Below are 12,572 nucleotides of genomic sequence, written 5' to 3' on the forward strand. Positions count from 1 at the left end.
TTCTTCTTCACTGCTTTTAGGCTTCCTCCGTTCCTGAGAGCATGTTCAATTCTATCCATATTATAGTTCCTTATGTCAGCTGTCTTACGCTTGTTGATTAACTTAGAAAGTTCTGCCAGTTCTATTCTAGCTGTAGGGTTAGAGGCTTTTATACATTGGCGTTTGTTGATCAGATCTTCCGTTTCCTGCGGTAGCTTACTGGTATCTTGTCTAACGGAGTTACCACCGACTTCTATTGCACACTGCCTAATGATGCCCACAGGATTGTCGTTTATTGCTTCAACGCTAAGGTCTTCTTCCTTAGTTTAAGCTGAATACTTGGTCTGTAGCTTGATCTGGAATTCCTCTATCTTCCCTCTTACCGCTAACTCATTTATCGGCTTCTTATGTACCAGTTTCTTCCGTTGCCTCCTCAAGTCTAGGCTAATTTGAGTTCTTACCATCCTATGGTCACTGCAGCACACCTTGCTGTGCACAACCACATCTTGTGTGATGCCAGGGTAAGCGCAGAGTATAAAGTCTATTTCATTTCTAGACTCGTTATTCGAACTTCTCCCCGTCCACTTTCGGCTATCGCGCTTGCGGAAGAAGGTATTCATTATCCGCATACAGTTATGTTCTGCAAAGTCTACTAATAACTCTCCCCTGTTATTCCTAGTACCTATGCCATATTCCCCCACTGCTTGTCTCCAGCCTGCTTCTTGTCTACCTTGGCATTGAAGTCGCCCATCAGTACATTGTATTTTGTTTTGACTTTACCCGTCGCTGATTCCACGTCTTCATAGAAGCTTTCAACTTCCTGGTCATCATTACTGGATGTAGGGGCGTACGCATGTGCGACCTTCAATTTGTACCTCTTATTAAGTTTCACAACAAAACCTGACACCCTCTCGTTAATGCTATAGAATTCCTGTATGTTACCAGCGATATTCGTTTTAATCAGGAATCCGACTCCTAGTTCTCGTCTCTCCGCTAAGCCCCGGTAGCACAGGACGTGCCCGCTTTTTAGCACTGTATATGCTTCATTTTTCCTCCTAACTTCACTGAGCCCTATTATATCCCATTTACTGCCCTCTAATTCCTCCAATAGCACTGCTGGACTCGCATCACTAGATAACGTTCTAGCGTTAAACGTTGCCAGGTTCAGATTCCAATGGCGGCCTGTCCGGATCCAGGGATTCTTAACACCCTCTGCTGCGTCAAAGGTCTTACCGCCGCCGTGGCCAGTTGCTTCGCAGCTGCTGGGGACTGAGGGCCGGGGTTTGATTGTTGTATTCATATAGGAGGTTGTGGCCAAGTACTGCACCAGGGTGGCCAATCCTGCTCTGGTGAGGGAGTGCGTTACCGGTTCTGGTCACCGGGATCAGGCCGCACTCCAGGCCTGTTTGTGCAATTTTATCAACACGCGTATTTTTTTTAATCCAGTGGAAAATTGCGCGGCACCGGGATTCGAATCAAAATCCTCTTGCACGCGAAGCGGATGCTTTACCTCTACGCCACTGCTGCACCATAAAAGTCAATTACGTGTAAATAAACTAAAATTTTTTTCAAGGGGCAGCAACTAGTCACTGCGACCACTAAAATTTTTAAAGACATTTATAATTGTAATCGGTTACTGTTTTGTCTAATGCGTAGAAGGCTGGCCGTCACTATAATGACAGCCAGCGACAACCGCACTTGAACGAACCGGTGACTGCTGCGGAGTTAGAGCTAGGTCGTGAGCCACCAAAGAGACACCTTGTGCTTCCGAAGGTTGTTTTAACTCACTTATAAAGCTTCACTGTCTACGATGGGCCCGATGTGAGATTATCATACATGTCTGAAGGATACGTTTTACAGCAAAGTTATCTATGGCTAGGGCCCGACGCATCGTGTCCGCGCGTACACGAACAATTCTTTATACATGGGCCGATCCCGAAGATAGTGCAATAGCGGGCCAACCCGTGACGGAGATGAAGTAGGCGTTAAGCACTCCCCATGCGTGGGCCAATCCCGAAGATTGTGCCATACCCGCCCGACCCGCGGTGGAGGTGCAGTTCGCTATTAAGCGGCCCGCATATATAGCTTCGCTCGTCATCCTTCTGCACAGAATGAAAGGTCACTGAGTTTTTAGTCTTTTGCATCAATGCATATGTAGTAAAGAAATGTAATAAATAAAAGGCAGCGAATGCAAGCATGCAACCTTGTGTTATAATACTTTGCTGCTTTTGGTGCTTTGTGCAATGCAGAGCTTGTAGGCACATTTTACATTGACTCCTAAAAACCTTTACTAAATTGATAATTCATTGTACTGTTCTGCAGCTGCATGTCACCTGCATAGTGAATGAAAGCACGCGCTTATTTATCCCCTAGACCACCGTATACACCATCTGGCGAACAAGTTCGGGTTTATTTAGGGCTCGGGGAAGGCAGAGACTGTTGCATGCAGGAAAAATTTGTGTGCATTTGACGGTGAAATCTCTGATGAGTAGGCTCGCTTAAACCTACGGCCACCTGATAGACCCCGTGGGCCTCACTGAGTCTGCGTAAGTGCCAGTATTTGAGTGAACTCAAGTTGCGTAATCCTACGAAGCTATCTTATGCGCCTTCAAAATGTAACGCGTGGAGTGAGATCTTGGTGTATCTAAAGATCCAAGCATCACGAAGAAAGTACAATGCAGGTTAGAAAACAACTGAGCGTTCCGAGTACTCTTCTCATTTAGTGTCTGTGCGCGAACTTAACTGCACTTTGAATGACAATGCAATCAAATGTTTAAACAGTGATGTACGATTTCCTTTCATTTATAGTTCTCTTTCCGCGTTTCGCTTATATGAATCTACAAATGGTAAATCTCCCAAAATGTTTACGCACCACATGAAATTGCGAAATTTTCACATGAACATAAAGCATATTAAGACATAGGCATAATTTATTGCTCAGGATGGACAAAATACAAACAAGTCGTTTTCATTACCTTTTCGTATTTGCCCAACATGTACGCCCGTGGCTTCGATGGGCCGCTGATCTCGATGGTCCAGTTGTGGACATCACTGGTCAGTGGGCCACAAAGAGAACCGAAGATAACACTGCACGTCTCGGTCCTCGGAGCCTTGCGGTTTTGGGCTATGTAGAATAACTCGTCCTACATAAATAGTGAAAGGCAATAGTGATTAAGACGCAAAGAGCAACAATACACAAGCATATAATGCTCACACATCGCAGAAAGAAAGAACCGAAAGGAAGTCCGATTTGTCTAGACAATTTAAAAGTAGAAGGAAGAAACAGGCGCGCATTATTATAGAAAAGCCGAGTGGTCAGCGTTAATCAATGTTCTCGCGCTGCCTACTGGCAGCAGGGAAAGAAATGGGGGCAAATAGAGAAAAGGGCAATAGTGTTGACTATGAAAACAAATACGCTTGTAATAATTTACAGGAACAGAGGTCTACGCTAGTAGAAGAGCGCGTAGCAACATCGTACGGAAGATGATATCTCGAAGGTGGGAAGGTGGGTTGGGTGATAGCGTGGCATGCTCGCGCATTCTCTAATTTTGTACCAACGGTATTAATCTGATTTTTACAAGTGCACACGTTCCTACCCTTGAACCCCAATTTACAGTTTCATATTCTGTCGGATCTTTGGTGACGTGAGTGCAGGCTTCTGGCCCGTCTGTGGCTTGGAGTATTATTTTCAAATGCAAACTTGTTCATGACTGGAAAGTATAAAAGCCAATTCTTCAACTTTAGTATGCGCAACGCAATGTTTGCACTCCTTCATTGCCAGTGCACTCTTTCAAATAATTAGGAGCAGCGCTTTCTTTTGTCCCAGACCAGCTTAACAAACACCCGCTCACTGCAAGTGAAATGCTTGGTGCAGGAGCCTACACGGAGATCAGCACTAGTCGCTCCAGATTAGCTATTACGTTACCCAAAATACGCCAGATCGTGCGACAGATTACATATCCGCCAACTCTCCGGGTTTATCTGGGAGACTCCGCTATAATCGACAAATTCTCCAAACTATAAAGACACGGCCACTTATATTTCTGCCGAAGAACTGGCCGAAACCCACCACGAGCATACTCGTGGCATACAGCACAGCCGCACCATTATTGCCATTATGCTCGTTGATAGAATAATGTTCTAAGCCATGTGTGTGTATATAATTTAGGAAATGTGGGCCTAACTCACTTCCCTTCAGAGCCTCTAATTGATATATGCTTTCACTAGTGCACGTCAGCCAAATGTGTATTATGTTACATGCGTTGCACAATGGCTACTTTCTTTAAGAGTGCTTCGCCATAGGAAGTCCTGTTTTGCATCGAAGAACATTAAGAGTAGAAAGGGGCCGCTGTTAAGACTCCTAAAAGGAGTGGCTTCTGGTCACAGTACGCGCACCAATACGTTTAATAACGGTACCGATAGCTATTAAGAGCTCTTTCTGACGTTACTCTGTCCCTGAAAAAATTGGTGCTGCATTTTGTTTTTCTTTTGTCAGTCTGCCGCTCATCTCCGCTCCCCTTCCTTTTTTTTATTTGCTCTGGGAATCTTTCCAAGTTTCGTAGTCCCGAGGTTTGCAACTACGAGATTTCGACTGGGTTCTGTGCGACGTTGTAGATCCGAATGGGACATTGAGTCTGCGTAACTATGCACCTCCTTCACACAGCTATGTGACACCACCTTTCATCCTCAAGAATGGCTCTCAGGAGCCCGTTCTTGTGGTGAGAGTCGGCGTCCTCGGCGTAACCGCGTGAACGAGCATAGCGAAGGATGATAGGGCGAACGGGATGCGTAGCGAGCGATAAAAGACGGGGATAGCGTAAAAAGCGCGAAGAGGAAAGTTGAGGAGGAGGAGGGCATGGCGAAAGCGTGAAAAGAAAAGGGTAGTGCCCTGCAACCCCGGCAATATGCAAAGAGTACATGCATTACTTTCTCGAAGGGGGGCTTGGTTGCACTACTAGGCATAGAGCTCAATGAAGAAATACTACTAGTGAAGAGCGAGCACACATTCTTCGGTGTGACATTACACTCTAGGCTAACGTTAGTCCCGCACATAAAATGCGTCAAAAAAAAACGCCTAAAAACGATGAACTTCATAAAAGCTTTGCCACACACAACATGGGGACGTGAGAAGAAGTGCCCTGTGGCCTTAATAAAGTTGGCATTCTTAACAATAACTGAAAATACTTCTGCTAACAAGTTGCGTGAAACGTAAGCAGGGTGAAGAGCACGTAGCCGAATACAGCCAAAAACAAGCTCAAGCTCATTGTTTCGATGACGGCCGCACCTGCCGAATTTAAATGCGGATAAAATGCAGAAACGTTCGCATACTGAGATTTTGGTGCACGTTGAAGGAGCCTAGGTGGTCAAAATTATTTAGAATTCTCGCAGAATGCCTAATAATGAAATTTAGGTTCCGTTACGTATGAAGTCGAAATGTATTATTTTTAATTTATAATGCGGGGAAAGCCGTAGCAAGGCACGATGTACCACGTTTAAATTTACAGGCTTATAAACGAACACCGCCGTTCCAGTCATCAGCTTAGTGCACAGGCCTACGAGTTTGGCTTATGAATATTTGCTGTCTGTAGCGTAGTATTGTGTTTCCTACCTGTACGAATTTAGCGGCAAAATACCTTGTTGAAAAAGAATTATCCTCACGCTCTGTTATAGAGCAACCAATTGGTGAGATAAGCAAGGTGAGGAAGGGTAGCATAGTGACATATAATCACCAAAAAGGGACAATTTCTTGCTAAAATGCATAGCTGCCACCTCAGTTGCAAAAATGCGTTGCACAGGAAGACGGCATGAAAATGGCTGAGATATGGTTTAACGTAGCTGACCAGCATGTTCGCCTGCCTGTAGCCGCAGGGTGATTTGCAAATCAACATGAGCATTGACTAAACATTGCTCAAGATATATGCTCCTTACAAACATGCAAAAGTATGCAAACGTGCGAGTTTACACTTGCGATGGTTGTAGATCTATATTACATCCTCCTCCCTAGATCGGGCCGGTACAAACAGTGCAAGTTAAATGCTGAGCCGCAACAACAGAAAACTTTGCGGGAAACTTGTTCAAACGATTGGTGGCTTCGAACATGCGATTGTTGTAACATACACATTGAGTTTGAGCAGGCGTCTTATCACTTTGATTAAATGACTAAAACGGCAAATTGTTAGTGCTTCAAAAAATTTCCTGGGGACTGTTTCACACGGAAAACAATATTGGAATCATGGCTTAGATGAAAACTGTTCTTGCCGACGTTTCGCTCTGTTCTGGGTCGCAGGAAATGAGACATCGATGCCGTTTTTCCGTTCAGCTGGGGCACAAAAGTGCCCAGCTAACGGGCATGATGGAGTACTTTTAGCGATGGAGCTGTCAAGTACCTGTCATCTCACGGACTCGAGCTCTCAGATGGTAGAGCAACCACCCCAAAAATGCGTTGCTCCAGGTTTCAATCCCGGAACTGAACGAATTTTTCCGCAACGGGGAAGCTTTGTTTCTGAGAAACTCTTACGGGTTTCTTTTGTATCTTTGTGCTACAATTCCTGTGGATCATGACCACATAAAGACAACAGACAATGAGGCCGTTGGAAGGGTCGGGGAAATTAGCTGTAGTTGAAGCTAATACATATAACATAATGATGAAAAGATCATGAATGTGGACGAAAAGATAACTTGTCACCGGCTGGAGACAAACGCACAACCTCCGCATTACGCGTGCGTTGCGCTACCAATTGTACCACAGCGACGGCGGTCAATCATTCCCCTAGCTTGATCTCACCCTAGGACTGCTCGCCAGCGCCAATCAAATGCATTGTGGGGGGACGTGGAAATCCTTTCTTTTTTTTTTGCTCTATGGCGTCACGTTAACAAAATCGAGCATCTCGGTTTCTCTTCTTCTCTCGTTTATTCAGGTGGATAACTGTTTACCCCTCATAAAACTTAACCTGAGTGACATTTCAAGGTAATGCTGCTGAAAGATGACCTAAGGAATGAAAAAAAGTCAATTAATAAGCGCTATATAATGCACCCTTCGTAACGCTCTCACCTTGTACATGTCGATGACGTTAGAGCAGGCACCCAAACTGGCGATCTTAAGGAAGGCGCAAGCACCCCGGGCAATCTTCACGAGTCCGTCCTTGGAGCGACCGCTCTCGATGTAGTCGAAGAACAGGCCCGTCGCCGCACTGCACACCGAGCACGCCTTCGGTGACACCACCCCCACGGCGGCATTTCCCATAACCTGCGCAATGTATTTCACTCATTGTGTTATCATGTCGACTGTCAAGGCGCATGCATATTGTGCGCCAGAACCGTGTTACAAACGCTTAAAGATGGATGACGCATAAATACAGGGACTTCCAATTCAGTTTGCGTAATCCGGTCAAAAGTTTGAGAGGGATTCTGATTGAAAATCTCGTTTCTACACTTAAAATAAGGTAGGCGGCATTGTTATAGCTTTAGCATTACCGGCCCCAAGCCTGCTGTCATTTGGTCCACCTACAATTCGTACAATCATTGTGGCCTATTTCCAAATGTGCATTCATCACTGCTTCGGATCATATCACATTTATAACAAGATACTAAAATATTTATCATCCAACCTTGTCCCATTACTATCGGTTCTTTTTTTCACAATTATTATCAGAGAATACCGTTCATAATGACTGGCGTGTTATCAAAGTGATACCAATCATTATGTCTGGTCATCGTTGTTCACTACCTAACTATGGGATAAGTTGTTTAACTAGAACTATATGCAAGCTCATGGAGGATAGAATACAGTCTCAAGTAATAAATCACCTCGACGATCACGGAGTCCTGTATAAGTATCATCATGGTTTTCGCAAGGAATATTCTTGACGGACAAGACTCGTTGGTTTGATTCATGGCATCGCTACTTCAATAGATGCCTGCTTAGATTGTGATGAAATTTTTTAGACTTTTCTAAAGCTTTCGATCTTGCCTCAATCCACAAATTTGGATTCCATGGAGCGGAGGCTAATATTCACCACGATGTAATTGCATAGACAAAGGACTTTCTTGCTTCTCGATCACTATATACAACCGCTAATACCCGTGATTATTCTCTCGGCTGTGTAAGTTCCGTTCTTCTTGAAGGCTGCGCTTCAGTCCTTTATTATTTTTTGTTTATGTTGACGACTTACTCTGTGATGTTTTTTCCCGTACTAGATTATCGGCTGTTGAATGGGAGATTTACCATAACATTTCTTGAGATACTGACCACCTAGCTTTACGAAAAGATTTTTACGTAATCAATGACTCGTGCAACTTCTGGCTAATGCGTTCAAATTTTTCTAAAACAGAACGATGTCTTTCAGTAAGCCCATATTCCGGGTAAAAAGTACTTGGGCAATTAAAAAACCAGCCCGTCGAACATACTAGCACTCTCACAGTAGTACCATATTGATGATATTACATTTGCTAACAACTCATTAGAACGGCTCAAATGCAATCTCCGGCATGCTCCTTCACAGATACGTGAACTTCCTTACATTTACTTATACCGTCCAAAAGTAAAACACGTGTTCTCCGTGTGGAACCTGGAGTAGGCCTGCATTATTACTAACATACAATGCTTCAAACCCGTGCTGTGCGATTCATTTACTCGAATACTCAAGTTTCACTAGCGTCACTGTTCTTATAACACGCGCTGATGTGCCACAACCATTGTGTCGCCACCTTATTGCTCGCCTTTCACTCCTTGATAAGCTTCATCACCGACCAATTCTGTATCGCGATTTCCTCCAGGAGCCCCCAGCCACGTTTCCACGCCCAGATCATTCTTATAAAGCGAAACGCTTTAGATTCAACACATCTCCCTGTGCCATGTCATTTATTCCTCCCAATATCATGGAATGGAATAATCTGCAACCACGGAGCTGAACGTCACACGATTCTAAGAATTAATACCCACGTTGAACGATGACTAGCATATGTTTAGTGACTCATCAATTTTCAGTTGACATCATGTCAGCGCATGTATGAGGTGCTCATGCGCACAATAAATTCACTCACTTGGCACTTCCCTGCTACAATTATGCATGTGTTACATTTGTTTTATTATTGGCCGCATCTTGTTTAATAATTTTGCGCGTCCCATTAAGACAATCAGTGCATTTTCCTACTGACTAGTGCTTTTTCTGCCAGTGTTTTCATTCATATCATAGCCAGTGCTTCCTTTGTCTCCATAGTTCGCAAATGTATGTTGCAGGTTAATAGGTTGTTTGTTTGTATAATTGCAACATGCTCGTGACACCTTGCAATTTTTTGTTAAGAATTTCGTGGTAGCACACAGCTGACTCTTACTCTCACGCGGCCGTACCGGAGGAATGTTGCACGTTGCCTCTTCGGTGATCTGTTGAAATTCGTTACAACCCGCCAGCGTAACGCAATGGTCAGCACTATGAAGACTTACATTCTCACACCACAAAGCTCTCCCGCTAGCACATCCGTCTCGCAAAGTGACTTGGAATTTCACAATGAGCACACCCGTTCGAGTACCAAAACGGTAGCAAGAACCTAAAAAGCCACTCACTTTCTATGCATGAAAGGGCTAGCGAAATAATGTGCTTTATTCGAGGAACGATGTTCTTGGAACCCTATATTTGTTAGTGAGGTCATTTAGGTAGCGCTGATTCGTTACGTCATTCCGTAGTGAATAGAGCCCGCCAGCGGCACCTCTGCAATGGTATAGGTGGCAATACGGATACGCCGACGGGATTTCTATGTGTTGGCCTTTGTGGAGCCATTTTAGGCACTGACGTAGTTTTCGTGAAACAAAAGTCCGCAGAATACTTCAACAAAAACCACTTCCACCGAAAAGAAAATGACACAGGCTGAATGCTGATTCATGGTACCAAATTGGTGTAACTCGGCTGCTAAAATAAGGATATCCAAAATGTTGAGTGTCTTTGTCGACATGCCGCAAAGTGCCATCCGTCATCTTGTTTATGGTACCGCAAAACAAAACTGCTCACTCGACAGGCATAGCTGGTGTTGTGACACTTTTTCTGGTGGTAGATTCCCACTGTTGTTCGCTTGTATATAGGTGAAGCAATGCATAGCGCCAGCAGAAATGAGGGCCTGCTTTTTTTTTTTTGACAGCGGATGAAGCAAAGTGAACGGATAAAGCCAAATCCGCATGAGAGATGTTCCCCTACGTTTACGACCCTGTGCACTAGATGCTGGTGCTAGCGCGTAAAAGTATAGCAATTAAATGAGTAATTGAAAGTGCTGACCATCGAAGCTGATAATAAATCTCCATGCAAACTAATAATTAGCACTGTAGGCGCTCAGTTCGCGCTGCATTCTTACTTCGAAGGTGTGGTGCGAAATTCCACAAGTCAGATTGCACATCCTCGTGCTCTTGATTTAATGACCGACCTGATCACATAATAGAATGTCAGGACTTACTTCCATACTTTGCTTTCTTCCGTTCACGGCAGCACGTATCAAGTTTTCGTATGATAGGGTGCTGCATTTACGTTCTCTCACGTAGGTTTTGCGCACTGCTTTATTCGCGTCATTGTTTTGTGTTTACGTTTAGCACTTGGCGAGCAACTTTGAAGAAACATTGAAGGGGCATCCACTGCAGGCTATGCCATATATTTATAAATTTTTTTCTCCGAGTTGGATCGCTTATCCTGCGTAATTGCCGGCCAAATTGTCTTGTCTTGTTAGTTTCCAGGTGTTCGCATGACGGTTCTTTAGATGAGGCAGCGAACTTTATTCTCCGTCGGATTTACCGCACCCTAACGCAAAGCTATTCCAGTCTGTTTCTATTTTCTTTCTGCCAGTAACCCTCCACCACAGGGCAACAAATTATCTGGCCACATCAACTTCGATTTTCTGCCACCCAATATCAAAAAACTTCCCTAAGCTCCTCATCTGATACTATGTGCGCGCACTGATTATACATGCTTAGGCCAAACAACATAACATGCATTCTTTCCAGTTAAGCGCCTTTTTCACCTATAACCCTCCTGTATTGGTCAGAAATTTTTTAGCTACGGCCATTTCGCCTGCCTGTCACGCAACGTCGCAAAACAACAAAAACTTACCGTGTCAAACTGACGTGCTTGTACTAATGATACATTAAAGTGCTAAGCGAAACATAACTTGTTCTTTGGTGTAGCCGAAAACTGCCCCGTGAGGAACGCTATCAATTATTACTGCCGAATGATCACTCTGGCGCTTCCTACTCGGAACTGCTTGGGAGGACGAAATTGGCTGTATCTCCTTTTCACTACCGAAAATCATTTAGGCACCGAAACGAATAACCTTTTTGAAAGCTCTATTTCACACTGATTCAGGAGCTCAAAGGAAAAAAATTCCCACATAAAAAGCATTTTCAAGCAAAAAATAAGTTTCTACAATTGATCACTACATCTCCTAAGCTGAGCAGAGATATTTTCCTTTCTTTTTTACGGCCAGCTCAGACGAGATATGGCGCTCTCCTTTGGAAGCAGGGTAAACCATGAAGCCGGCTGATGAACTTATGTAATTTTAATGCTTTCGAACTGTTCTTTGAGGCTTTTTTGCCTTTAGAAAAAAAATGACCATATATGTTATCGTTGGTAGCAAACAGAAAGGTTATCGAGAACGTTCGTAACCACCTTAGCTTTGAACGCCTTCCTCAGCCATGATATGGCTTCCTCCTTTGGAAGTTGTGTAAGCCATGGTAAACGCCGAGAAAGACACGCAATTTTAACGTCTCACAACTTGGTGCTCAGGAGTACTTGGGTTTCGAAAAAAGTGTCCGCCAATGCAGGCGCCTGTAGCGAAAAGGGCGTAATAACGAAGTTACGTGGCAATCAAACGTCCTCGAGCCTTTTCAGCACGTATGCGACATCTTTATGCTAACGTTTTCATCGTACGCACCCACGATTTTCAACCAGGCACCACAAGCATAGAAAGGGAAAGTGCAGCAATCGCAAACGCCGGCACAGCCTTGCTCATCCGGCTAACTATTTTCCCTGCGCTTGCTAGGACTCCCCGAAGCCCTGTCGACTGCAGCACACTACTGGCTGCTTGCCAACCAATTAGATGAAATAATTCAGAGCCATTCGACTCCGCAAATCTGGATGAGAAACGGAGCTGTGTATAACTGTAATGATAAGAAAACAAAACAAGAAAAGAATATAACACAAGCACGCAATTTATTATGTTTATTTGTGTTTGCGTTTATCTCGTGACCACAGTCATTATAGCTTTATGACCGCTGTCACAGACGACCATGACCTCTGTGACGACACAGGAGATATTCTCTATGAACGTTAGGTCTATGCATGACCGGTGGCGCGTGGTGGATTCGTTGGTTTTGGTGTAACATTGAAGGGCAAACCTTTTCCAGAGGAGTGCGAAGAACCACTTCTGTCGGGACGAGACGCATCGACGCTGAAGTCACCCATGGGATTGGGGTCCACCGGGAGGATCCACTCAAATGTTTTGATCATAAAGTTTTGACGGTCCCTCTTTTATATTCAGGTATCAAAGTACACGGTGGCGACAACGATCACGTCCCCAGTCTGTACGGCGCACGCGTCGGCAAATTCCACGGCAAGGCT

The 12,572-nt window shown here is 44.3% G+C and overlaps 1 protein-coding gene across 7 annotated transcripts in view; it reads right to left on the reverse strand.

Moving 5' to 3' along the window:
• LOC135909515 (sphingomyelin phosphodiesterase-like) overlaps positions 1-12,572 on the reverse strand; it is a 243,096-nt gene that overhangs the window by 66,105 nt on the left and 164,419 nt on the right. For all 7 annotated transcript variants that reach the window (XM_070538348.1, XM_065441491.1, XM_065441489.2 and 4 more), the window contains 2 exons: positions 7,031-7,225; positions 2,955-3,122 (listed from right to left, as the gene is read on the reverse strand). In XM_070538348.1, the coding sequence (XP_070394449.1) occupies positions 2,955-3,122; positions 7,031-7,225 (363 nt within the window). The remainder of the gene's footprint in view (positions 1-2,954; positions 3,123-7,030; positions 7,226-12,572) is intronic.

The sequence above is a fragment of the Dermacentor albipictus genome, chromosome 5 (assembly GCF_038994185.2).
Source record: "Dermacentor albipictus isolate Rhodes 1998 colony chromosome 5, USDA_Dalb.pri_finalv2, whole genome shotgun sequence".
Classification (NCBI taxonomy): domain Eukaryota; kingdom Metazoa; phylum Arthropoda; class Arachnida; order Ixodida; family Ixodidae; genus Dermacentor; species Dermacentor albipictus.